The sequence below is a fragment of the Drosophila virilis genome, chromosome 5, assembly GCF_030788295.1.
Source record: "Drosophila virilis strain 15010-1051.87 chromosome 5, Dvir_AGI_RSII-ME, whole genome shotgun sequence".
Lineage (NCBI taxonomy): Eukaryota > Metazoa > Arthropoda > Insecta > Diptera > Drosophilidae > Drosophila > Drosophila virilis.
Window position 1 is genome coordinate 4,858,188 of NC_091547.1, and position 25,546 is coordinate 4,883,733.

At 43.6% G+C, this 25,546-nt stretch overlaps 1 protein-coding gene and 1 long non-coding RNA gene across 4 annotated transcripts; one reads left to right on the forward strand and one right to left on the reverse strand.

Annotated features, from left to right (window-relative positions):
- The first annotated feature begins 1,658 nt into the window (after positions 1-1,658).
- Psc (Posterior sex combs) lies at positions 1,659-18,093 on the forward strand. Its single transcript, XM_070209787.1, has 5 exons — positions 1,659-2,903; positions 5,334-6,186; positions 9,371-9,461; positions 13,458-13,661; positions 14,120-18,093. The coding sequence occupies exons 2-5, from the start codon at positions 5,388-5,390 to the stop codon at positions 17,745-17,747; spliced, it is 4,722 nt and encodes a 1,573-aa protein (XP_070065888.1). The 5' UTR covers positions 1,659-2,903; positions 5,334-5,387; the 3' UTR covers positions 17,748-18,093.
- Positions 18,094-23,177: 5,084 nt separating this feature from the next.
- On the reverse strand, positions 23,178-24,918 carry LOC116650999 (uncharacterized). 3 transcript variants are annotated; one of them, XR_004304014.2, is made up of 4 exons: positions 24,063-24,918; positions 23,733-23,986; positions 23,462-23,669; positions 23,178-23,388 (listed from the first exon to the last, which is right to left on the reverse strand). It is a non-coding gene; the product is annotated as an uncharacterized lncRNA (long non-coding RNA). The 3 variants fall into 3 exon arrangements; XR_004304015.2 differs by having other exon boundaries at positions 23,462-23,962; XR_004304013.2 differs by having other exon boundaries at positions 23,179-23,388; positions 23,462-23,986.
- Positions 24,919-25,546: the final 628 nt, after the last annotated feature.

Sequence of the window (25,546 nt, forward strand, 5' to 3'; positions counted from 1 at the left end):
TGAAACTCGCGCTGTGCGGGCAATCGGAGGACCTTCATTCAAGTCTTTAGCTCTTAGATCCTTGCCTTGGAAGGACAAAGATGCGGCTTTTCATGCTGAAAAGAATATATATACTTTGTGGGGGCGCAGATACTTCCTTCCGCCATCTAACTTTAAAAAAGTACAGCTTTACTATAGATTTAATTAAATCCAGAGGCTATCCTAAGATTCGAACCCTATTCTTCGCAGTTTACTTGCCCGAATAGCTGGAATACATGGAGAACTCAATTGGGTACTGCAAATGGAATCTTAACTCTGCGAAAGATCAGCTTATAAATGTCTGATGCAATTATATATATATATATAATATACGAGTAATAGTCTATTACAAAGAAAAAATGATCTAAAAATGATGAATCATAAAGTAAATTCACTTTTTTTTGTATTGCTCATGAGCTTTGGGTCTGAAAAATGTTTATTTAGGGCAGCTTTGGAAAAGATTTAACAGAAAAATGTTGTTTGAATATGTTTTTGATGGGAAGTGTGCGTTATATGGAGTAAAAATAAATAAAATATTTAACAAAGTATTCCTATTTGATGTCTTTATAATTTAAGAATTTCCAAACTAAACTTCTTTTGGAATTCCCAAGGAGTTACCTATTTCATTGCTAAAACTTGTTTCTAATAAACATTTAACAGATTTCAACGCATATTGTATTATATTTACAAGACATATATCAGACTTTCGACTGAAAAGCCTTAAGTCAGCCCGAAATAAAAAGTGTTTATAAAATAGACGGATTTAAAGAGGGCGTAGGATTACGTACATTTGCACACATAGTCAACATTTGTCGACTAATTGGCGGCTTTCTGTTACCTGAGCCTCGAATTCGGGGCGTTAAATCCAGAAATAATCCAAAATATGTGTGGGGCAACACTGGCAAGGCAGCGCCGTTACTTGAGGCCAATGGTTGCCGCTGGAAACACCTGGGATTAACTCCGTGCGAATAAATATGTATATTGCGAGTTTATACAACTAACTACCCTTAGATAAGCCTATTTTTGTGTGTTTTACATAACTTTCTACAGCTATATATAAAAATATATATACTATGTACACACTTTTCTGCACTTCATTTTAATAGAAACTCAACGAAATGTGGCTGAATTGTATATACATATATATTCGATACGTATTCACATACATACATACATATATATCGCATCGTATAACTTACATTCTTCATTATATGTATGTATTTACATAAGTATGTGTGCACATCCGTGCTCTGAGCATAGATCAAAGCAAAAATGCTTGCTTAAGTACATACATATGTATGGATGTACGTATGTATGTGCACACACACTCCGGCTGAAGGGCAATCCATGCCAACGCGCTTATATACATGCACGCTTCTTCAATACATATGTGCACACATGTATGTACACAATTCTTTTTGTACATAAGTACGGATACGCGTCGACAATGAGACAGCCGACAGCCCTTTCCTTTCACACAAATGTGTGTGGCATGGCACGGCACGACAGCGCGAATCGAAGAAACAAAGAAACAGCAGGCACAGCAGAAGAGCCAAAAGGCAACGGCAACAGCAACAGCAACAGCAACAGTACGGGCAACGGCAACGGCAACGGCCAGACGTCGCCAGATATATACAACTCAGTGCAAAGCCAACTTCGAACGAGAACGGTTCGTTTAGCGGTCGCAAGCAGCGAATGAAAAATAGAAGCCGTCGCCGTTTCGAGTGCGCCGTATGAGAGTAACAAAAGAGACCAACGCAAATAAAATCGACGTCGTCGTGCACGAGTGTAAGCGAGAGCGAGTGCGCAGCAGTTGCACGCCCAGTGAGAGTTAGTGTGCGAGCGAGATAGCATTGTGGCAGCCACTGAGCGCGCAGTAGGCAAAAAGGAAAACGTAAAATAGCCAGCAGAGGGCAGGCAGTTGGCCGCAGTCAATGTAAATAGGCGTTGCATATGTGTGTGTACGAGTAAATAAGACAGCGTAGTCAGCGCCGCAGCAGTGGTCTCATCAGTTGAACGCGAAACGTTGAGTCGAGCAGACGTGCGCGCATATTCGCCGCCAAATCACAAAGTGCTTCAACTTCACAGCCAAAGTACATGGATTAAGTGCAAAAAAATAACAATAATTAAATAAAAAAATATTAATAGTAATTGTTAATAAAATAATATATCAAGAGCAATTAATTATCTGTAACGTTGCTTACTAGAAATTTCCTTTGTGTCTCGTGTGACAAATGCCGCAACAACAACGATAGCTGTGGCCAGCAAACAGCCTGCGCTTTATATACATGACGACGTCTATGTAAACGTCGCAGTCGCAGTCAACATCGCAGCGCGCGTCAGCAGCGTTTCTGAGTTCGTTTGTGTGCGTGTGTGTGCAGAAAACATAAGGCAAAGCATAATACACAATAAAGGTGCACACGAAAGCAAATAACCCAAAGTGACAGCCGCAGCAGCGCTCGAGTTTCTATGCTGTGAGAGTATTCGTGTGTGTGTGTGTGTTGAGAAATATCAAAAGCAACGAAGTAGCGGAGCAAAGTGTAAAGCGAAGCAATAAAACGTAGCAGCGCAAACAGCTGAAGCTGAAGCTGAAGCAGAAGAAAGAAAGGCACAAGAAAAATTGTTGAAAATCTAATTAAAAAGAAACGCAGAATTTATATGTGTGTATATTTGTGAAAGTGTGCGTGGAAATATGCCAATAGCTGCACATTGGATTATTACAACAACTTCAACAACAACAACAACAATAACAACAACAACAATAGCAATTGCAATTGCTGCATCGCGTTTTGGATTACGTTTTATACTTGCAGCAGCAATTGGATAAAAACAACAACACAAAATGCCGCGCATTCAACTGGATTAGCAGTCAATTCTACACACAGGTAATGCAACACACACATGCACATAAGCGGAGTAAGAAGAAGACTGAGCGAGATTTGCAATTGCATTTATTTATGTGTGCTCTCTCTCGCTCTCGCTCTTTATCTCAGCGCTGTTGTCATTTTACAACACTGCCGTTGCCGGCCTGTCAGCGCACAGCTGTTGCGCTGGGACCCCTCCAAAATTAAATGAATCTCTCACACTTGCTCTCACTCCACAAACAACAACCACAACAACAACAATAGCCGGAGCGCGCCCTCAGCCAGAAAAGAAGTCGCCGAAGATGGGGATGTAGCAGCACAATAGCAGCAACAGCTTTTTGTGACCCCCCAACACACACACACACACACACGCACACATAATCTACATTTGCGATTGGCAAGCGAATTGCGTGTGCATTACATACACATACTTGCTTTACATACTGCTGTTACATATTTACATAAATGTACTTTACATGCTGTTGTTCAATTTTAAGTAATGCATATAAAAATGCATAAACAGTTAAATATGCCTTTAAAACTGTAAACTTTATTTCGTCGCGCGCTGCTTTTGCCGAACGGAAAGTAGTGCGTGTGCCTGTGTGTATACATGTGTATGTGTGCGTATGCATGCATATGTGTGCGTGTGCTTGCAAGTGGAGATAAAGCCTGGCTCACTGTCGCATTCACCCTACCGTTGCATTTCTCATGCGCTGCCTTTTGCGCAGCGCATCGCTGCAGTCGGCTAGGCCGCGCTTTGTTCTCAACGTTAACTCACGTGAAATTCCGCTGCTTGGTTTTTTTTTTCTCTTTTTTTTTTTTTTCTTTATTATCCTTTTCATGTTTCGTACTCGCAGTGTGTTTTTTTTTCTCTCGCTTGCCTCTGCCTGAGCTGATTTTGCTGGGCATGGGCAAGGGTTAAACTTGGGTACGCTGTGTGTGTATTGGAGTGTGTGTGTGTGTGTACACTTAAATTTTATGTAAAAAGGATTTTAAAGCCACGCTCGTCCCTGAATACATTTCATATTCATTCATATTTACATTTTCTGTGTTTGTGTGTGTGTGTGTGTGTGAGAGAGTTCTTGTTGGTCTGAAAAGTTTTGTACAACTTTTTACTGGCGCGCGTTGATGCAAAAACAACTTGAAATTATTTTGAAATACGTTTAGCATGAAGCACAGCATTTCGCACTCGCATTTGTTTGAGTTCAATTTAAGCCATTTTCATTTGGCCAGGCGTACATAACCCAACTTATCTGTCTGTTAAACAGACACCCCCCTCCCCCCTAGGTGGCGTGTGTGTGTGACCAGTGTGACCCTCTGCAGTCGTTAACATTCCCATGGCAACGCTCTAAAGGCAGTTTTGGTGCAGGGGCAGGGGCAGCCAGCATCCATTATCCATCGACTGATTGCATATAAAAGCCACACACACACACACACACACACACACATGCTCACATTTATATATATACATATATATGTATTGTTTTATGTGCTGCGCCTGTGTCCTGGCCAAAAAGGAGCACCAGCTTTTGGCCAGTGATTCAACAGTTTTGACTTTCAATTACGCAGTACACGGCAATCATGTGCGCTCTAGATGGTAGGTGGCGCCGGGGGGAAAGGGCAGCTTCTAACATGAGGGTTATGAATTTAACATGAGCCTGCTGCCAACATTGAGACTTTCTCTGTTTATGGTCCAGCCCGAGATAAGTGTGCTCTCTATAAGGTGCCCGCCCATATATTTTCTTATCATTATGCAGTTATTTGAGATTGACGAAAACAGCTGTTTCTCTTGCCTTCGGCTTTATCTTTTATTGTTTTAGTACATGCTCACAGAGGCCAAAGAATTTATGTAGAATTCTCTTGAAGTGTGTTTGTGTGTGTGTGTTTCGCCCGAATTGGTTGCGTGGAAATTGAAGTTGTGCGTTGTTGGCAACTTGAAGCGCTTTTTTTTATTGTGTTTACATATTGTATTTTAAGGATTATTTGATGAGCAAAGAGCAATACAGTGAACGCTCGAAAAGAAGGCAAATGGGAAATTCTAAAGTGAATTCGCATTCGAAAGAGTCTTACGAAAGATTCTACGTAAACAGCAAATTAGGTTTAATGCTAGCATAAAATATATTATTTTTATATTTTGCTTTTTTTTTCATGTTATTCAATGAATTATTCTTATACATTTTTTATATATTGCTAACATTTATTATTTTCAATTGTTGAATTTTTTATTTTATATTTTATTTATTTTTTATTAATTATTTTATCACTTCATGAATTAAACTCTTTTAGCACGCAGTGAATACCCCTACTCGATGCTCTCTTTTTGCCATTCATGCATATGCATATGTGTGAGCGTGTGTGTGTGTGTGTGTGTGTGTCCATATTTGCATTTGTTATTTGTCGTTTGGACTGCATATTAAATTTCTACATTTTTTTCTTCTTTACTTTTTGCAGAAATAAAAGCGAATTATTAGCGCGACTTCTACTATTTTTATTATTATTATTATTATGATGACGCCGGAGTCGAAGGCAACAACAACAACAATGGCGCATACACAAAAGCCAGCAGCTGCGTCGGCGTCGTCGCCGTCGTCGCAGCATTTGTCAACACTGGCATTGGCTGTGAATGGGCTGGCGACTAAAGCGACGAAGGCGGGCAAAAGCTTTGTCAGCAATCCGAACAGCAACAACAACAACAGCAGCAAAAAGCATGCAATAAATATAACGGCTACAAGTGCTGATAAAATGCAAATGCAAAAGCAACAACAGCAGCAGCAACAACAACAGCAGCAAAACAGTGTAGCAAACGGCATTAAAATAAAAAGTGAAAACAGAGCAGCAACAACAACAGCAACTAATGCATTCACACAATGCACAACAGCAGCAACTGCAGCAACAACAAACGCGCTGCTCGAGTGCAGCAACAACAACAACAACAATAACAACAACAACAACAACAGCAGCAGCAACAGCATTAAGAAAGAAGCAACACCTCCAGCAGCAACAACAGCCACTGTTGTGGAGGGTTCATCATTCGCGTCGTCATGTTCATCATCCTCCTCCTCGTCATCTTCGTCGGCCTGGTCCAACATTGAGGATGCCAACAGCAACGGCGGCGTCTCCGCGGACGAGGAGCACGCAAACGAAGAGGCGCCATCAGCTGCAACAGCAGCAGCAACATCATCAACATCGATGATGACAACGCCACGCCCCGTGCTTCTAACGGCCGTCAATGCGCACATCATTTGCCACTTGTGCCAGGGCTATCTGATCAATGCGACGACCATCGTCGAATGTTTGCACTCGTGTAAGTACCCAGCAGCTACAACAGCTACAAATCCACTACCTTCCACCCTCCCCGGCCTCTTTTGCTCGCCCTAATCCCAACTGAAGCACCCTTCAGGCAGCGCCAATGAACCACTCGTGTATAGGCGCAGAGCTAATTAGAGTTAGTTGGTGGTCTATAAACGACTGGCCGGATACTCTGTACGTGTAAGTGAATTGAAACAGGTCTGCACCAGAAAATCGATTTTTATCGATTGCCAACGAACTGAAGAAGTTTTAGCTTGTTTGATATGAACATGATTTATTTGTGTTTTTCAATATGTCAGATTGAAAGCCCATTTACTTGCTATAGACTTTTATAGACCTAGTATAGTAATCGATAGTTATCGATAGTCGATAAACTGAAGAAATTATAAATTATTTGTTATAAAAATGATTCGTTTCTGCTTTGAAACCTAATCGATATGACAAATTGAAATCTTTTTTAGCTCTTAGAAGCAAAGTAAATCTGGAATAGTAATCGATAGTTATCGATAGTCGATGAACTGAAGAAGTGACAGCTTGTTTGATATGAACATGATTGACTTGTGATTTTAAATCAATTTATAAGTCAAATTGAAAGCCCATTTAGCTTCTATAGTCTCTTATAGAGCTAGTCTAGTAATCGATATTTATCGATTTGAGCAACGTTATTGAAGAAAAGGATAAACGTAGTCTTATGGAGTGCATTTATATCCCTTACACTCACTGCCACAAAACCAATACAACCTTTTCAATGCTTACAGGGTATACATACAACAAACTGACTAAAGCTAACCCCCCACTTGGCGCCCTCTCCAGTCTGAGCCTGTGTGATAGACGCCAAGCCAGATGCTGCACTGGCGATAAGTTAATGGGCAACATTAATGAGCCAGCCGCTTCTTTCTGCTCTTGGCTTTTGCATACATACCTCAAAAAACATCTTCTATATGGCCCCAAGTACTTGTCTCGAAGCTGAAAAAGCATTTCGGCTTGGAGTTAGATGTATGGCACATATGTCTGACTAAATAATTACAAATGGTTCTGCGAGAATACTCTCGGCTTAATAACTGCTGAACCATAAATCAGACAACTTTCAAGTGGAAAGCTCAAACCTCTCTCTTTGCCTCTTTCTGCCCACTTCTTGGTTCGACTGTTGCGGTGGGAAAAGTGAAAAACCAGACAGGCTAAAAGAAGAAGACAACGTTTTAGTTGACTTTTGAAATTTTCGTTACTTCAATTTCCGGTTCGAGCGTCGAGCTACAGTTTTTTCCTGCTATTTTCACGCTTTACAATGACATTTTTCTTCACTTTTGTTGAGTTTTTCTTCGAAAAATGCAATTTTTATTGAAGGAAATATTCTAAGCGCAGTCAGCTAAAAGTCCGCTTTAAGTTCTTTGTTGCAACCAGATAGGTATTAGAAATGAAATGTAGCTAAGTTAAAACTTGCTCTCAACATTATTGCTCACCTTTAAAGCACTTTCCAACACTATAAATTTACCAGATCTTACTTAAGTCTTTTACCCTATCATAAGGCAATTAGACAAAGTTCTTCTATTCACATATTGCAGAGCTGCCAACATTATTGCCCGCATTGCAAACACTTTCCAACACTATAAACTGCAGTTTACTTCTTATTCAAGTCATTTAGTTCAAGCGCAGCGAACTTAATGCAATTGAGTGCTGCCAGATCGTTGAGATTTATGCCATTTACTAATTAGAAAAAGTTCCTGTTTACAAACACACAAATTGGTGCGCCAATTCTTCTCTTCGCAATTGTGACATTCTAATCACATCCCGGTGCGGCCATTAAGCTCTGACTGCCAATCGAAATGCAGTTAGGCGCCCATTGTGCGCCACTCAGTCTGTCAATCAGTCAATCAACCAGTTAGTCAGTCAATCATTCAGTCAGTTAAATCAGACAAACCGAATGTGTCGATGGCATTTCATTTGCTTCCGAGGCGCATTTAAAACTGTTGTCCGAGCTGGACGCACACATCTCATGGCCACATGTTGCCAGAGGGGGCAAGGGGGAGGGGATGCTGGTTGGTTAGAGTTGCCAACCCGTCTCGTTTGGCGTTAGTAACGCACCAAATGGATGCCAGCAACAGCTGTTGCCTTGTTTCTATTTTCATATATTTATTTTTTTTTTTTTGGCTTGGTTTGCTGTTAACTTTGTTGCATTTGCAGACCTTGCCTCGTTGTAGTGGCAGCTACTCTCGAGGCCATTCGTCCTGGTGGCACCACCCAACCAGCTCGCAATACTGCCAGTTTTCTCTCTCCCCCCTCTCTCTTCTATCCCTCTCTCGTTGTTTGACAGACAGACAGCCAGACAGACAAGCGTAACAGGCGCACCGAATGTGTTGCCTCCGTTGTCGCTGCCACTTTATGTCCCCGCCCCGAAGGCTGCCACGACTTGTGTCTGGGTCCAGTCTCAATCTCTGTAGCTGGCGCTGTATGTTCCTGTCGCTGGTTGACAGTTGTTGCGCACCGTGGGACGACGGACAGCATCAGACACTGTCATTGACATTAAAGTCAAAACAAACTTTTTTTCTTCTTTCTTTCTTTCGCTTTCAATACCCTGTTTCCAAGTGGGGGATATGCTTCAAGAAAATCGAGTATATCTGTACATATACCCCTCATTTGTTATTTCTTTTGCTTTTTACGCTCTATTTCCTGGGGAAAAATGGGGTGTATTAGTTTGGAGCTGTCACTTAAAGTATTTTAACTAAATCTTAACTAACTGCAGAGTAGTTACAAGTCGTGCATAAGCTGAATGCAAGAATTTAATTCGCTTTTTTCTGCTTATTTTTTCGCTTTTTTTTGTAGCATTTTGTGTGGTCCGCGTGGGTGGCACGTTTCAATTGAATGGCTGGATTTCTCGCAGCCTTCCCCCCCCCCCCCTCTTCCTTTCTCTATATACACACATATATATATATCTGTATAGTCTACCCCATTTTGTGGACAGAGCTATGGGATTGCGTTGGTGGCGCCTTGTCCGTATCCCTGGGATTGGCGTGCGTTACGCTCGGGGAATTATGTTCGTCAAGGTTTTACATAAATTTGTATAATTTCTAGGAATCCACCCAACGCCCAGCCCCAATAATTTGCCTAGTTTTATTGTGTTTTTTTGCCCCATTTGTAACTGTTTTACTCATCCTCCCCCTAACTCTTCCTCTCGATTGCAGTCTGCCACAGTTGCCTCATCAATCACCTGCGCAAGGAGCGCTATTGTCCTCGCTGCGAGATGGTCATCAACAATGCCAAGCCCAACATCAAGTAAGTAGAAGAAGCTCCAAGAGAATGTTATAAATACATCTAGATATATATTTATAACTGGCTATATATAAATATATATGGCATTGCTACTGCAGACATTTGGCGACTGTCGCTGACAACCGCAATTATATAATATTAGACGCAGAATACTTGAGAATGACACTTGACAGGACGTGGGAAAGGGAGCAGGTTTCATGGAGTTGACGGCAGCTGTTTGAGTCATTTTAAAGAATAAACCGCTTAGAAAGTTCCATTGAATTCAATTGTTTAATGGAGATGTAGACAAATTTAGGCGCAACAATATAACAAATCTCAAAGGGCTAAAGAGGCCCAATGCAAAAAAATAAATAAATAAAAATTATAATAAATAAACGCTTTCAAAGTTGAAAAAGTAATAAGCGAAATCAAATAACTTACAATTAAATGCTCCAAACATCATTTTGCAACACTGATTTACGCTTGGGCCCAACTGTTTCAATTCCACGCGTTCCAATTGTTTCATTTTCCAGTCAAATACACCTAAACTGAATTAAAAGCGTGTTTAAAACTTAAGCAAGTTTCCATCTGTTTTTAAGTGAGCTAAAACTTATAATATTTGAAATATTTAAAGCTTTAAATCTTTATATATATATGATATGTTAACTATTTGGGAATTTTGTAGACAAAAAAGAGAATCTTAAAAATCCTTTTTTTTTAAACAAGCCTTTTACAAGTCCAAAGCCCAAAAGATTGTCTCAGGCGCTTTGCGAGTTGCAACACGAAATAGCTTTACGCTTTATTTTATTTATTTTTTTTTTGTCTCAATTTCGGTGCTGCACAACGACAACAAAAAAAAAGGAAGCAGAAGAAGGAACAAATAAAGGAACAGAGGGCAGCACTCGCTGGCAACGAAGGCGGGTTGGGAGGAAACAGGAACTCGTCTGTGCCTTTTGGCTTTTGTGAACTGTTTCCAGCTGTTGCTGTTGTTGTTGTTGTTGTTGTTGTTGGATGTTGTGAATGTTCCTGCAGTTGCTCCATCAGTTCCACCAGTTGCCTCTGGCCGACGGCAGAAGACCCGCCCGTTAATTATCTGTGGCGTTTTTCGATTTGGTTTTCTTGGAAATGCGTTTGGCAAATGCTGCCACGTTTTTGTTTTTGGTGGCTTGCAGTTTATCAGTTGGGCAGCACTTTTTTTTCATCAACTTTTTTTTTTTTTAGTATTGTTTTCTCATTTTTATGATGTCGCTTTCGGGGCGTAATACAATGAAAACATGGCCGACGCCGGGCCACAATTTCAGCTTAGAGTTGCGTTCCTTTTTATTTTTTTCGTCTTTTTCTTTCGTTGGTTTTGTGTTTACCTTGTGACCAAAGAAAATAGCTAATAAAACAAAAATAAATAGACTCCTCGCTTTTGTTTTGCTTTGCGAGGGACTTCTTCTGCTTTTTTTTTCTCTCCTTGTTTTATTTGTGGGTTAAACAATAAAGTTTTGCAATAAATTTAATTGGAGACTCGAGACCACGTACAAAAACCACTTGTCTACTCGCTTATGCACAGATATCCCCACATTTATATATATATGGTATATATATAGAGTTGTCTATTTTGTGACTCCTTTTGCTGACTTCGCACCATTTGGTCTGTTGGTGCTGCCCATCTAAAGGCAAAAGGTTCATTCAATCCAGAGAGTTGCCCCTCGACTCTGGCTATCTTTTCAGTTTGTGTATTCATTATCTTTTTGTATGCAGCAACGAGATTACAACCTGACTCCCAGTCGGAACAACAACAACAACAGCAACGTGCACAATTTGTATAAGCTGAGTGGGTAGCTTGGTTAATGGGCGGGGTGGCAACACTGGCAGCGGGTGGTTTTTTCGTGTCTGCAGCAAAAAACATTTGCTCGCATTATTAAAGCTGTACCTTAAATTGATTCGCTCGTCACGAACGTGTTTGCCATTAGAAACGTGTGCGTAGCCAGACGAGAAAGAGACGGCAATAGTCGGCTGAGAGTGCGACGGGAGGGGAAAGTGCAAATATTTGGCAGGCATCAAATAAAGTTAGAGAACAAAAAAAAAAAAATAAAAAGCGGCAAGTTTTCGACAGCAGCAAAGTTCAATTCAAGGTGGATACCACCAGCAGGCAGTAGAACTCCCCCTTCCCGCTCCCTGGCCCTGCCCCTCGCCAAGCTCCAACAGCATTCGCAATTGATGCCCCAAAGTTGGCCCAAACCACATTTGCCACAGCGAAAGTTCTGTGGTTACAGCCAAAAATATACCACCCCCCCTCCTCTTCCCCCCAACCGCAACACTTTCGCAAAGTTTAGAGCTGTGGGCGGCTGTGGGCGTGGCAGCGTGCTTGTAACCAAACTAGAATTTCAATCTACTTGCGAAACTTCAATTCCCATGCATCTGACATTTATGTGGCTTACCCCAAAAGCCTGTTGCCGACATTCGGCGAATGACACCGTCATTCGATGCGTGGTATCTGATGCCACCTAACCTCAATTTCTGTGCACTTAACCTACAATCAAATTGCTATACGAACTTGTGTCCGAGCGCTGTCAATGCGCGTTAAGGACACACACGCTTTCTGTTTGCGAAATAAATACGAATGACAGTTCATTCGGCTAGTGGAATGCGTGTCAAACATGCGCGCATAACCTCAATTTTGGGTTTATTTTTAAGTTTTGCCCATTTTCTATGTCGCATAGAGAAGTGAATGATTGCATCATTTGAGCTGTAAAATGCAACTGTTACTGAGTTTTTTTAAAGCTGCATTTTTTTTTTGTATTTACTTCTAAGCCGAATGACACATTATTCAGACTAAGTTTACATAACCTTACACTTTTCTATTATCTTTTGGGTAGGGTAAACTTAACTTAGCTTGATATGTTCTATTGTTTTGTTTTCTCATTAGGCATTAGAGACATGCCTGAGCAATATTTTGTGCATGATGCTTACTTTGTCATAACCTCAATCCTGCACATAACCTCAATCCTGCACATAACCTCATTCATTCGCATAATCCCTTTCAGATAATCTCTTTGTCTAGGCTTTCTGCCAGCCTGCCTTTTCACAAAATTGTGAATTTCTATATCAAATAAGGTCTTATATAATGTTATTTCTTTAGTTCGGTTTTAATTAGTTAATTAGCATAAATTTCTTAATTTTCTACCTGTTTTTGCCCTGAATTTAAACGCAACTCTCATAAACTGTGTTGCCTGAAAAGTGTGGGGTTTATTTTTTGTATTCAAAAACCCGCTGGCATGTAAATGATCCTACCTAGTTCCGATTTTTGTTTTTTTTTTTATTTTCATATATTTTGGCTCATGGCAAGGACCCTCGCGAGACAATTGCTATCCCTCAGAGGAGCTGAGCTACCCCTGGCCAAGCGCCGAAATTCCCTTTTCCCTTTCTTCAGGTCTGTTCAATTGTTCGAATCCTTAGACAAAAACCGTTTTGATTGAAGGCGAGCGCGCCTGAGTTTTCTATGAAATGCGACTTAATGCGAGTTCCTGTGCGCCAGTCAGCCAGGAGAAACAACAACAACAACAACAACTGCTGCTGCTGCTTTGTGGCAGCAACAGCGCATGCCACACAGTTGCTGCCCCTGCCACCGCTTTTGGCGGCGTTTGTTGCGTGCCAAGGCAGCAATTGCATCTGCCGTCTAATTTGTACTATTCTCTCCCTCCCTCTCTCGCACTCGCTCTCTCCCTCTCCCTCTCTCTCCTTCACTTCCTTCGCGCCAAGGAAGTCGCTTCTCTACGCGCTGCTGACTTCTTATTTACGACACATTTTCCCGCTTTCCATTAACGTAAACTAAGCGCTGCAGCCGTCTTCTTTGATGCCCGGCACCCTGTTAGCTCTGTCTCACTCGCACCCTAACTGCCTCCCTTTCACTCTCTTTGTGTTTTCCATTTGACTGCGCACACATGTCGTCGTACCTAACTTTAAGGAAGGCAGCCGCATTGTGCAACACCTCAACTAATGCCCCCCCTCTCTGTTCCTCTCTCTTTGCAGATCTGATACCACATTGCAGGCGATTGTCTACAAGCTCGTGCCGGGCCTCTATGAACGGGAGCTAATGCGTAAGCGCGCCTTCTACAAGGATCGTCCGCAGGAGGCGGCGCTGGCCACGCCCGAACAGCGGGGCGACGATACCGAACATTTGATATTCGGTCCCTCCGATGATATGTCCCTGTCGCTGGAATACGCAGAGCTAGGGTAAGTTGCTAACCAAACTAATCGAGTTATCGATTGCAATCGATAATTATCCAAAGTTAAGGTTGCCAGACTAAGCCAAAGTAAATTAAGTTGGGTTTATAGACATGTCGAAGAGTATTTATGGTATAGGATATATAAAATTTGTTTTTTCTTAGTCTGGCAATTGTTTGCATGAGACCAATAAGCGACCTGCTCTTTGAACTAAATAAAAACCACAAAAAAAACTTAAATTTCGATCTGGCAACCCTTAGCCTTTTGTTTTTTGAGGCAGTTCCTTTGGCACTTATCAATTCCACGATTTTTCCACTCACTATTTTAAAATAAAATTTAAAACTAAAATTTATCTCAGTCTGGCAACCTTATGCACTTAAAAATCTAAAATTTTAGATTTTAAACGGTTCGATTGTCACCATCTAATTCCCCGCTTTTTTCGCTCACTCTCTTTTCACCACATTTAGCGAATTGAATGCCGAATCGGCCGTGGAATTCGGAGATACGCTACGTCCGCGCTATCTGCAATGCCCGGCCATGTGCCGGGTGAGTCACCTGAAGAAGTTCGTCTACGACAAGTACGAGATCGACGCACAGCACTTCAGCATCGACATCATGTACAAGGTGAAGACCATTGTGCTGCAGGACTACTACACGCTCATGGACATCGCCTACATATACACGTGGAAGCGGGACGCGCCGATGCGTTTCTATTTCCGTGTCTACGAATCGCCGCAGCCGCTGATGAAGCCGGCGTTACCCATGACGTTGCCCGCCAAGCCGCAGGTGAAACAGGAGCTGGCCACACCAGTTGTCACGCCCACTTCTTCGCCCCCGGCTGCTGCGGCACTCGTCAAGTCTCCCTCACCCTCACCACCGGCCGTCGCAGCAGCTGCTGCAACGGCACAGCCGCTCGCCCGCATCAAGCTGGAGCAGCCGCAGGATGAGTTCCGCATTGCGCCCAAATTGCCATCGCCGACGGAGCAATCTCTGAAACTCTTCATTAATCGCAATCAGCTGGAGAAGCAGGAGAAATTGCCACACGAGCGACATCATCATCATCATCATCATCATCATTCGCCTAAAGCGGCCAAATCCTCGCCGACCACGCCCACCGCCAACTCGAAGTTTCCGCCCACCGGCAACTACAACAAGGAGGAGCCGAACATAAAACTTAAGATCGATCTGTCCAAGCAGAACAGCGTGACAATCATCAACATGTCCGATCCGGAGCGCAAGGAGATTGTGAAGCCGCTCAAACCGGAGAAAGAATCGCGCTCCAAGAGCAAAAAGGACAAGGATGGCAGCCCCAAATCTTCCTCCAGTAGCAGCTCCTCCTCCTCCTCCTCCACCTCTTCGTCCACCTCCAGCGAGCGCAAACGAAAGAGCCCCTCCCCGCTGACTGTGCCCCCGCTAACCATTCGCACGGAGCGCATCTTGAGTCCAAACGGCGTGAGCACCGTGCTCAGTCCGCGCGTGACCAGCGGCGCCTGCCTGGAGGATCCCAAGTCCGAGTTTCTCAAATCTTTCGCACTGACGCCCATCAAGGTGAAGTTGGAGTCGCCGGAGAAGCCGGCCAGCCATGCAGCGCCGCCAGCAATAGCACCGCCTGCAGCCAAGTCCAAGACGCATCTGGACGACAGCCTGCTGATGAAGCCGCCCAGCGCGATGCCGCCCAAATCGATAGCTTCGTCCAAGCGCAAGAGCAAGGAGCCCGTCAAGGCCGTCTCCAAGAAGCCAAAACTATCGCCGCCGTTGCCGCGCGAGGACTTCAAGATACGTCTGCCCGCGCCCAACAGCTGCCCCTCGCCGCCCCCGCCAATGCTGGCGGCGCCTGTCGAGAAGCCACTGATGCCGCCGCCGCCCGCCAAGCCGCTGCCCGTGCCAGCCGCACGCAAGGCACAGCTGCCGCACAGCCCCTACCCGGTGCATGCACCGCTGCCGCCGCATCATCAGGGCATGCAAATGGCCGCGCCCGGCAATCGGACGCCCATTGCCAAACGCTATCAGCCCATATTGCCGAAGGCGGCACGTCCCAATCCGTTCGCCAACATACCCAGCGATGTGAATCGTCTGCTCAAGGATGTTGGCACCGAGATCAAGTCGATTGCCAGCCAGGCCAAGACGCACGTCTACGGGCCCAAGATGCCGGAGCACAAAATGGGACCGCCGAGTGCCATGCACAAGCCCAACAACAACTCGAACAACAACCACTCGAACAACAACAACAACAACAACTCGAACTCGAACAACAACAACAAATCAAACTACTTGAATTTGGCTTTGTTCAATGCCAGCAAGTCGAAGGGCAAGGAGGCGCCGCCCGGCTGCCGCACGCCCATGTACACGCCCAATTCGCCCATTTACTCGCCCAGTTCGCCGCAATATGTGTCCAACTATAATATACCAACCATGCCCACCTACAAATACACGCCCAAACCAACAACAACCAACAACAACAGCAACAACAGCAACAACAACAACAACTCGACGACAGCAACAACAAATGCGAGCAACTATTTGCAGAGCATGTTAAATGGAACCGGAGCTGGAGGAGCGGGCGGCGGCGGTCTGTTCCCCACGCCGCCAACCAAAACGGATCAGAACACAAATCCGGCCGCCGAAGATGCGCCCGAGAAGCAACAGGTGAAGGTCAAGTCTCTGCTCAATTCATGCAACATCAATATACCCTCCTCGCTGTCGATAACCATATCGCGCGACAATGGGGACGCCTCGTCGCCGAGCAGCGGCGGCCATGCCAAGCACAAGAGTCCGGTTAACAATTATATCGAAATTGTCAAGCTGCCCGATCAGCCGGCGGCATCTGCCGAGCAGAAGGAGCCAACAGCGGCTGCCAAGGCGACGCCGACGCCGACGCCTCAGCCGCCCGTCAAACTGCCCGCGCCGCCCAGCAAGACGATACCCTCGCCGCAGCATTTGTTGGCGCGCCTGACGCCGCCCGCTGCTGCCGCCACCGCAGCAGCTGTGCCGGCCAAGACCTCGCCCAAGGCAACGGCCACGGCCAAGCCGGTGTTGACGCCCCAGCAGTCGGATAAGAAGACGCCCAGCCCGGAGAAGCGCGCCGCCAGCCAGGGCAGCCATTCGCCCAATTCTAGCGAGAACAAATCACCCAAATCCGCGCAAGCAACGTCGGCTGCTGCCGGCGCCTCGGGCTGTGCCACGCCCAATGGCGGCGAGTCGGCAGCCAAAAAGTTTCGACCCATTCTGCCGCGCCAGAATGCCACAAACGGAGGCGCCACAACGGAGCCTAAGCTGCTGCCGCAGCAGCCCGTTGGCTACAACTTTGCCGCCAATTTGCCGAACAGCAAAAAGGTGCCCGCCAGCAAAAAGTCACCCGGCGCCGGAGGCGCGATAGGCGGAGGCGGAGGTGGAGGCAGCGGTACGCCAGCCAAGCTCGCGCACGCCAATGGCAGCAGCCAAGCGCTGTGCAAGGCCGGCGCCAAACACAAACTGGCAACGCCGACGCCGCCGGCAGCTCTTGGCTCCAGCTTGAAGTTTATGGGTCCACCGACTGGGCATGCCCATCCGCATCTGCCCAATCCGAATGCGCCGCTGAGCATCGCCTCAAGCGCCAATCAGCTGGACTTGAGCAACTTCCTCAAGGACAATCTGCGCGCCCAGGCGGCCGCCCAGGTGGCCCAGGCGGCGGCTGCGGCCAATCAATCGAATCTCTTGTACAATTTTGCGCCCGCCATCTACAACTATCAGCAGGCCTATCTGATGGATCAGCTCTCCCGGATGCAGCGTGCCGGCAACGAGGTCTTCAACGATTACCTGCAGAAGCTCAAGAGTGCGGCCATTGCGGGCGGAGAGGGTGCAGCAGGCGAGCATAGACAGCCCGTAATGCCCATGCTGCCCACAGTAACGCTGCCAACGGCCGCCAGTCAACCGATTGCGGCCAGTCCCAAGACCTCGCCACATGCCGCCGCACACAAACTGACGCCGGCAGCGACGCCGACGCCGACGCTGGCCAAGAGCAACAGCAGCAGCAGCAGCGGCGGCGGCGGCGGCAGCGGCAGCGCCCGGCCGCAGGCAGCGGCAACCAGCAACAATGCGCTGGCCAAGAGCAAGTGAAACCGTCAACCACCCAAAAACAACCCCACACCCGGAACAAACCCCTCTTGCGCCCCGCAACAGCTCGTCTAACCCTCTGGGGTAAAGGTGTGCACTAATTAATATTTAAAGAGTTTACTTTTTGTTTTTAGTTTTTTATAAGCTGTTGTTATACGAGTTTTTTTTTTTTCCATTTCGTTCGACTTTGTGTACATAAAGAGCTGTACATATTATACAAAACAATATATATATAACTACGATTAACATAAATATACGATTTACATTGTAAACATCTATATATAAGCTAAGCCACAGATCGATTCAGAATCAATATACACATACGGCAGCTGTTCGTATCTAATATTAACTATATGCATATTTATTTAAAGCCAACTTTGACTTGATTTCAGGCAAGAGACAGTAGAGCCATACAAAGGAAAGAGACAGCTTTCAGTTTGTTTAATTGTAAAAGCTCAAACACACCAAAAGCTCCACTAAGCAGAACTTTTGGCTTGATTAATTGCACATGATTAAAGCTCAAAATTAGTGAGCAGAGCTTTTTAAAATAATTAAAGCTTTCAGCTTCTATGCCTGTAAATATTTAAAGCTGTTAACAAAACAACTGAAAGCTTTTGAAGTTATTAAACAAAATAAAAATAAAATAGAGCTCACTTAAAGCTCAAGCTGAGAGGCGGAGCTTTGCAGAAATTTACCACTTAATACATTTTATAAAATTAAGCACATTTAAAGCTGCAAAGAGCTGAGAAGCAGAGCTTTAAGTGCAGTTGCAAGCTTTCAGCGTGATTAATCTCACACTTAAAGCTAAACTTAGACGCAAAGTAACTTCAGATAAGCAAAATAAAAGCTCAAGCTGATAATTACAGCTTTTTCATTTACAGCTGAAGAAATTGTATAAAATTAAGCACACTTAAAGCTACCAAATCTGAGCTTAAAGCGCAGCTGAAAGCTTTCGAAACTTTCGTTTTGAGCCATTTTGATGTCTAGTTTTAAGTGCCAACGGCCAAGTTAAAGTATAAAAAACTAAACACAAAACAAGTTGTTTCACAAATTGTAAATAAGCACACAGAGTTTTGTAAACAAGATTTTAAAGTCCAAAACATATTCCATAAACACGAGCTAATCGATAATAAAAACCTATTTATACGAGAATCAAAATATACACAAAAAAAAAACTGAAATTCTTTTCTCTGGTCAAATTGAGAGTTAATGCTAATCAGCAGGCAGCTGCCTCCCTCTCTCTCTCTCTCTCTCTCTCTCTCTCATGGGTCACAAGGTCAATGCGTTGCGTGAAGGTCGTTAAATTCGTGGCTGGCCTGGTCCGGACCGTGTCCGTGTCCCTTTTCTAATCCCCCGCTGTTAGAGCTCGTCCTTAAAATGAAAAATGTCGAAGACAAAGAAAATAAAAGATTACGACCAAGAGAGAGGGAGAGAGAGAGAGAGAGAGAGAGCGAAGATGTCTCTTCTCGTTTCTCCGCTGGCAACTTTTCGCAATGAAAATGGCAAATGGAAACAGAAACTCGGACGCATTGTTATTGTTTATCTTTTGCCTCGTTTTTGGCAAGTTTCCGATTTCGAAAATTGGCAATTTTCAAGGAATGACTCCCAGCAGACACAGCCGCAGGACAACGGCCCAGGACGAGCCGTCGATACGTCTAATGAATGTGCGCGACAAGGCAACAAGGGTAGAGCCGATATATATTCGGATAGGTGTAGTGCTTTAAGGGTGGATTAGGTGCGAATTGGCTTAGCCCGGCGCTGAAAATCAAAAGATTTATGTGCGGCAGAGCGCTACAAAGAAGACAAAAAAAGGGGCCAATATGCAGGGCCAAGAGATGCCCTGTAAGTGGCTAGCAAAAGGTGTTGCTAGTTTAGTTAGCTGAGCTAATAAAAAATTCGTGTTTTAAGATTGTGTCTGAAACAAGGAAGAAGTTTTTTTTTCTTGATTTTTGTCATATGTTTTATATAGTAGTTCGATATTCAAAAGCTCTTAAGTGCTAGGAGCTTAAAGAAGTTGCTGTCCTGGCTGCAAGTCTGGGCAGGAGAAAGGAGAAAGCAAGCTTATATGCGGCAAATCAAAGACCTAAGCTAGTGTAGCTCTTAGCTCTGCCGAGTTTCATGAAAATATATCTGGGAAAACGGAATAATTTGCCAAATAAAAAGTTATTTTTCGACCGATTCTTTCTATAGTATTAAACTTTATGATATACTTTGCTCAAGATATGTTGAGAAACCAAAAAGTTTATATTAAAACAATTTAATTTTCGATCGATTATTCCTATGGCAGCTATATGTTATACTGAACCGATATTGATAAGATTTTGCATATTATGAGAAGAGTAATGAAATGTTGTTCATACTAGAAACAACTTTTCGACCGTTCGTTCCTATGGCAGCTATATGATATAGTGGACCGATCTCTCCGATTTTTGAAAAGTTTCAAGAATTTGGCACTAAAATTGAGAGACGAGTTCGTATGGGAACTAACAGAGGCTCAGACGGACGAAGGGATAAGCCCAGGGCTATAACAAAGACAAAAACAATATAATTACATTGTCTTGATCTAGAATATATATACTTTATGGAGTCGGAGATGTCTATGCGTTACACACTTCATGATGACCCCCTTAGAAGGTTATACAAAATAATTTCATATTCTTCTCTGGAAAATCAACTTGATTTTGAGCTCAGGAATTTTACGTTAAATATGGCTTAGTTTTGGTTGGGAAAATTCGAATACTACCCAATTGACAAATATCATTCCAATGCCTATGTAAAGTTTGCATCTTAGATCAACTTTTCCGATTGAGAGGCATGCTTCAGCTTAGGTCATCCTTCAAACTGGACATTAATTTCATATAAACATAAATCTCGATTGATTGGCGCAACAAAAGTTCATTCGTCAGCTCAAGTATCTCTCTCTCCCTCTCTCTCTCTCTCTCTCTCTCTCTCCCTCTCGCAGTTAATGCCACTTAATGTGTCGACAGGCGTGGGATTAGCTAATTAAATGGCGTACCTTGTGCTTTGGCAAAAAGTCGAGAAACTAATTTGGCGCCATTATGTAACACAAATGCTAAGCACATAAATCGTCGTTTAGACGGAGAGCGGGAGAGAGGGGAGGGGGGAGTGGTAACGACTACGAAACTTGGTACAAATTGCAATTAAAGGACTTGGCGCCTCGCAGAAACTTTTGCGCCCATCCCCCCCCCCCAAACCCGAAAGGACACACACGTCGAAACTTTTGCCACACGAAATTCAATTAAAGCAACATTGCTGCCTTTCCCGAGGCTAAACTGGAAAAACTGGTAAAGTGGAAACTGGGAAATGGTTGCTATTATTTCAGGACGTGTGTTGCTTATTTCAATAGCTGCTTGTCATTAATTACAATTACACGAGCATAAACAAAATCAAACCAAACATCATTCAAGGATTTGTGGCTATAATGAGCTGGTCAATAGATATAGATATATATTTATCCAGGCTTATGCTCACGTTCAAGCCAATAATCCAATAGACTACACTCTGAGTAGTAAAAATAAAACAATAACATCTTTTCCAAGGCAATTTCTGACATTTATAAGGACAAAAGCCGTCCGTTGCTTATAATTCTCAAATGGTTATAGCTGCGGACAGAGCATAGGGACTTGCATTTGTCGAGTCGATAGCAATGTTTGCTATTGACCATAATTAACCGGAGGTTAATCAAGTTAATAAGGAAACGGAAAAGAAAGGTTATTTTCGGCACGACGAAGATTGAATACACTTGCAGACCGAAGCTCTTCCACTAGCCAGGTTTGTAAATATATAGCAAAATGTTCACGGACTTAGATGCCAAATTGATCTAGAGATCAAGCCATAAGCAAAAAGTCAAACTTTATAAAAATCGGTTGAGTTTTGGCCGAGATATGGGTGAGGGAAATTCTGATTCGGCGCGTTTACAATAAAAATAATATAAATAAATAATTCTTAAGAAAATCTACCTTTCGAAAATTGATTGAGTTTTGACAAAAAAAAAATCTAATTCGTGTGTAAAGCAAAAATTCACATTTGTTTTACGGTTAAATCAAGTAAACAACTACGTAAATGCGTGTATGCATATGCATAAGTATGTGTGTTGGTTTGTTTGTATGTATAAGAGCAAACTTACTAAGTAAAGTGCTCGTCCAGTTCTCTTTCACTCACTCTCTCTTTGCGTGCGGATTACGCGCAATTATGCGCAATTTCGCGCCAATTCGTGTTGAGTGACAAAACGCAGCAGCACGAAAAGGAAAAAACGGAACACACATTTTATTGCTTCTTAAATACACACACGCACACGCACATATCGCACAGGGCGAAGAGCGAATGGAAGACTGATTTGACAAGCACAAACTAATCGCGTTAAGCAGCATTTATTCAATTTAATACCTTTCACTAAATGATTTTGTTTACACGCACAACGAATACGACCGATCAAACGGAGAGACGCGCACTGACTAAAATTGCCCAATAAAGCTCGCTCCCACGCAGGCATTAGGCACTTGTGCGCTCAGTTAACGGGATCAAAGGCGTTGGGACCAATCACGTGCAGTGCAGTGGACATTTTTCTGCACTGCCTCTTCTCGCAGAGTGTTCGCTCTCTGCTGTGCCTGCAGCTTGAAACATTTAACGGGATCAACAGCAGCAACGAAAATAATGTGCCTACTTGAAGTTATAAGACTTATTCAATGATGTGCCCACAATGGTGTACGAATTAATAAGCTGCCACTGTAAAAACAGCCAAAGTGTTCATTTTGCAATGTTTAGCAAAATGAACCAAATGAAATTGACCTAATGAACGTATTCATCAATAAATGCAGCTTTGTATAGAAACGAACAGTCATATCAGGCTATATTCAACAAATAAGGAATATATATACATACTTTATAGTTCAGATTATATCTGTATATATGGGCAATGCGATGAAATCGCTTGCTCAACTATTTAATAAGCTTTTTATGACTCGCTGTGGCATTCATTTCGCTTTGAATATTCATTTCGCAATTTCGAGTGTGTGTTTGAGTGTAATTTTGCATTTCTAATTAACTGCACGAGCAACTGTTACCTGTGCCGGCGACGTGAGTGTGAGTGCGAGTGTATGTGTGTGTGTGTGTGTGTGCTTAGCCTGGTTGTGCGCTTACACAAATGATTTATAAATGCTGATTTAATGCGTTAAAAGCCAAGCGCATTAAACTTGTTTTCAGATGCGCCCAAAACACTCGCATGTGTGTGTGTGTGTGTGTGTGAATACATGTGTGGCACGCTTAAGAGCCTGCGCCAGGAGTTGGGGCAGTTGCTTAATTATTGTAATTGGAGTTTTTGGCTCCAACCGCACAATTCCATAAATTATTCAGAGCGAAGGGCCAAGGCGCCGCATTTGGCTAAAAGTTTATGAATGAATATTAAATGAATGAGTGAACTCGAAATGGCGGCAGTTATTCACTTGTATTTAAAAGCCCATAAAATGTGTTTAAAAAACAAAATTATCAAAAAAAAAAGAGGTTACATAAAGTTGAGACCTAAGCATGTGAATGTATGTGAGTATATTCATATACATATATATTCCTGATCATCCTGAACATCTCGCTTCGAACTCAGAGACTAGAAGAACTACAGAAAGCTGAGCTGACATTTGAATGAATAAGATAGATAAGATATTCGAAAGGCTGATATATAAAGAAATGAATCACTAACTGACCTGTTCGAACTTAGAGGATGTGAATTAGGGCAAGGCATTCACTTTAAAGCTTAAATGAATATATTTTCCACACAGTATTCATTTTCATTCGCTCCCGTCAGATAATATGATTTGTTGTACGCAAACAATTTGCTTAACTCTTGCGAAGAATACTCAACATTTGAATCTCTGCCTCGTCTTGATTGAGTGTCATTCTAATTTCATTTGCCTGGGGACATAATTCGGTCATGTAATGAAATGAAAACCCAGCATTAATATCCAATTAGTCCACCATTATTAATATGCAGGGCAGATGAGTTCCAAGACCAAGTGCCGCGTTCCAATTTGTCTCCCCTCTCTCGCACTCTCCCTCTCGCTCGCGCCTGCTATGTTATTCGGGTTTTTTTTTTTTTGCATCATGCTCTTTGGAAGAAAAAAATGTGAGACCCAAAAAAAGTATCAATTTACAGTGGCAAACGGAGCGCTTGGCATTTCAGGGTGAAGGCGAAATCAACGAAAATCCTGAACCGGAAATAAGAATAATAACTGCACGAATTGTTAAAGCATCGACGAAGAATAAAAGTAAAATAAAAAAAAAGCAACGGTAAAGTTGTTTACTCACAAAGAACATCAGCTCAAACTGGACAGCTTTTGCTCTGCTCGCTCTCTGTCTCTCTCTCTCTCTCTCTCCATTGATTGATTGATTTGAGTGGCGGGCTACAACGATTGAGTGCTACTCAATTGTCTCTAATGATGAACTCCTTGAAATGATGCAGCAACAGCAGATGGATGAGCGGACGGGCGGGCGGTCGGAAGGCAAACGCTAAAAAGTCACTTTAACAAGATAAATTTTCTGTTGGCGCGACGGGTGTGTGGGGTGCGACGGGCGGCAGTCGGCTGGCTGGTGCCAGGCATTGGGCGGCCGTTGTAATTAGTTGATTACACAAGACACTCTCCACGCTGCTTGCGACACCAACTCTCTCTCCCACTCACGCACGCTTCAATCCACTCCAATCCACTCACTCGTTGCGTTTGCATTGCAAATGAAGTTGTGCCTGACGTTGGGTGGCAGCTGGCTGCAGTCGGAGCTGGAGTTGGAGCTAGAGTTGTGTAGAGTTGATGATGATGCTGCTGTTGAATAAGAGTAAACACAGTTGCGGTGTCATGCTGCTTGCATGTCGTTGCCAGACTGTGCGCATTTTACATAACATCGAGTACTTCTGTAAAATGCGCAAAATACAGGGCAAATATTTATTACATATGTATGCACATAAGTAAATATCAATATATGCATGTGTGTGTGTGTGTGTGTGTCATACCACTCATTTAATGCCAATTTACAGCGGCGAGCTCATGAAAAATGTTGGCATTTTTTTTTTTGCAGCTTATTGAATTATCAGCATGCCACAGCTTCAGCAGTTGGCGGCGGCGGCGGTGGTGGAAGTGGTGTTCGTGGTGGTGGTGGTGGTGGTGGTGGAGACGGGTTGGTGGCACATACTACATAAGAGTACATGTACAACGCAGTCGTTACCTTTCAGTATATAATGACACACACAAACACTCACAACCGCAATGACGGCGTCAACGCGACGGCAACGCCGCAGCCAAGCAACCGGCAGCCAGTGAGCCGTGCGGTTTACACATAGTCGATAAGCACTCACACACACACACACACACGCACACATTGACTAAAACTCGCACAGCCCACTTGATACACCAACAGCAGCAACTGCACAGAGGGTGCTTTTGGCAAAAGCTACAGGAGCAGCGGCAGCGGCAGCGACGTCGACAGCGGCAGCGGCAGACGTTTGCACTGGCAAATGAACCTAATTTGATAGAACATAAAAACAATAACAACAAGCGCTGTATTAGCAAAAGACAGCCAGAAAGAGTGAGCAATAGAAAAGGCGAGGAGAGAGCAGCAAAGTAGAAATGAAAAGAAAAAAACTGTAACATATCGAGTTGGCATTGCGAGCAATAACAGAAACAACAACAGCAACAGCAACAACAACAACAGCAGCCATAAGCGAAACAGTAGCGCTCATTAAATACTCTTTCTTTCAGACTCTGTCGTGTTTGCGCCTGCCTCTACCCTCGCTCTCGCCC

Bases quoted from the DNA above. Each gene is read 5' to 3' on its own strand.
- Psc (XM_070209787.1), top strand. From the start codon at position 5,388: ATGATGACGCCGGAGTCGAAGGCAACAACAACAACAATGGCGCATACA. The intron at 9,462-13,457 runs GTAAGTAGAAGA...CTCTCTTTGCAG, and splicing joins AATGCCAAGCCCAACATCAA to ATCTGATACCACATTGCAGG. The intron at 13,662-14,119 runs GTAAGTTGCTAA...CACCACATTTAG, and splicing joins CTGGAATACGCAGAGCTAGG to CGAATTGAATGCCGAATCGG.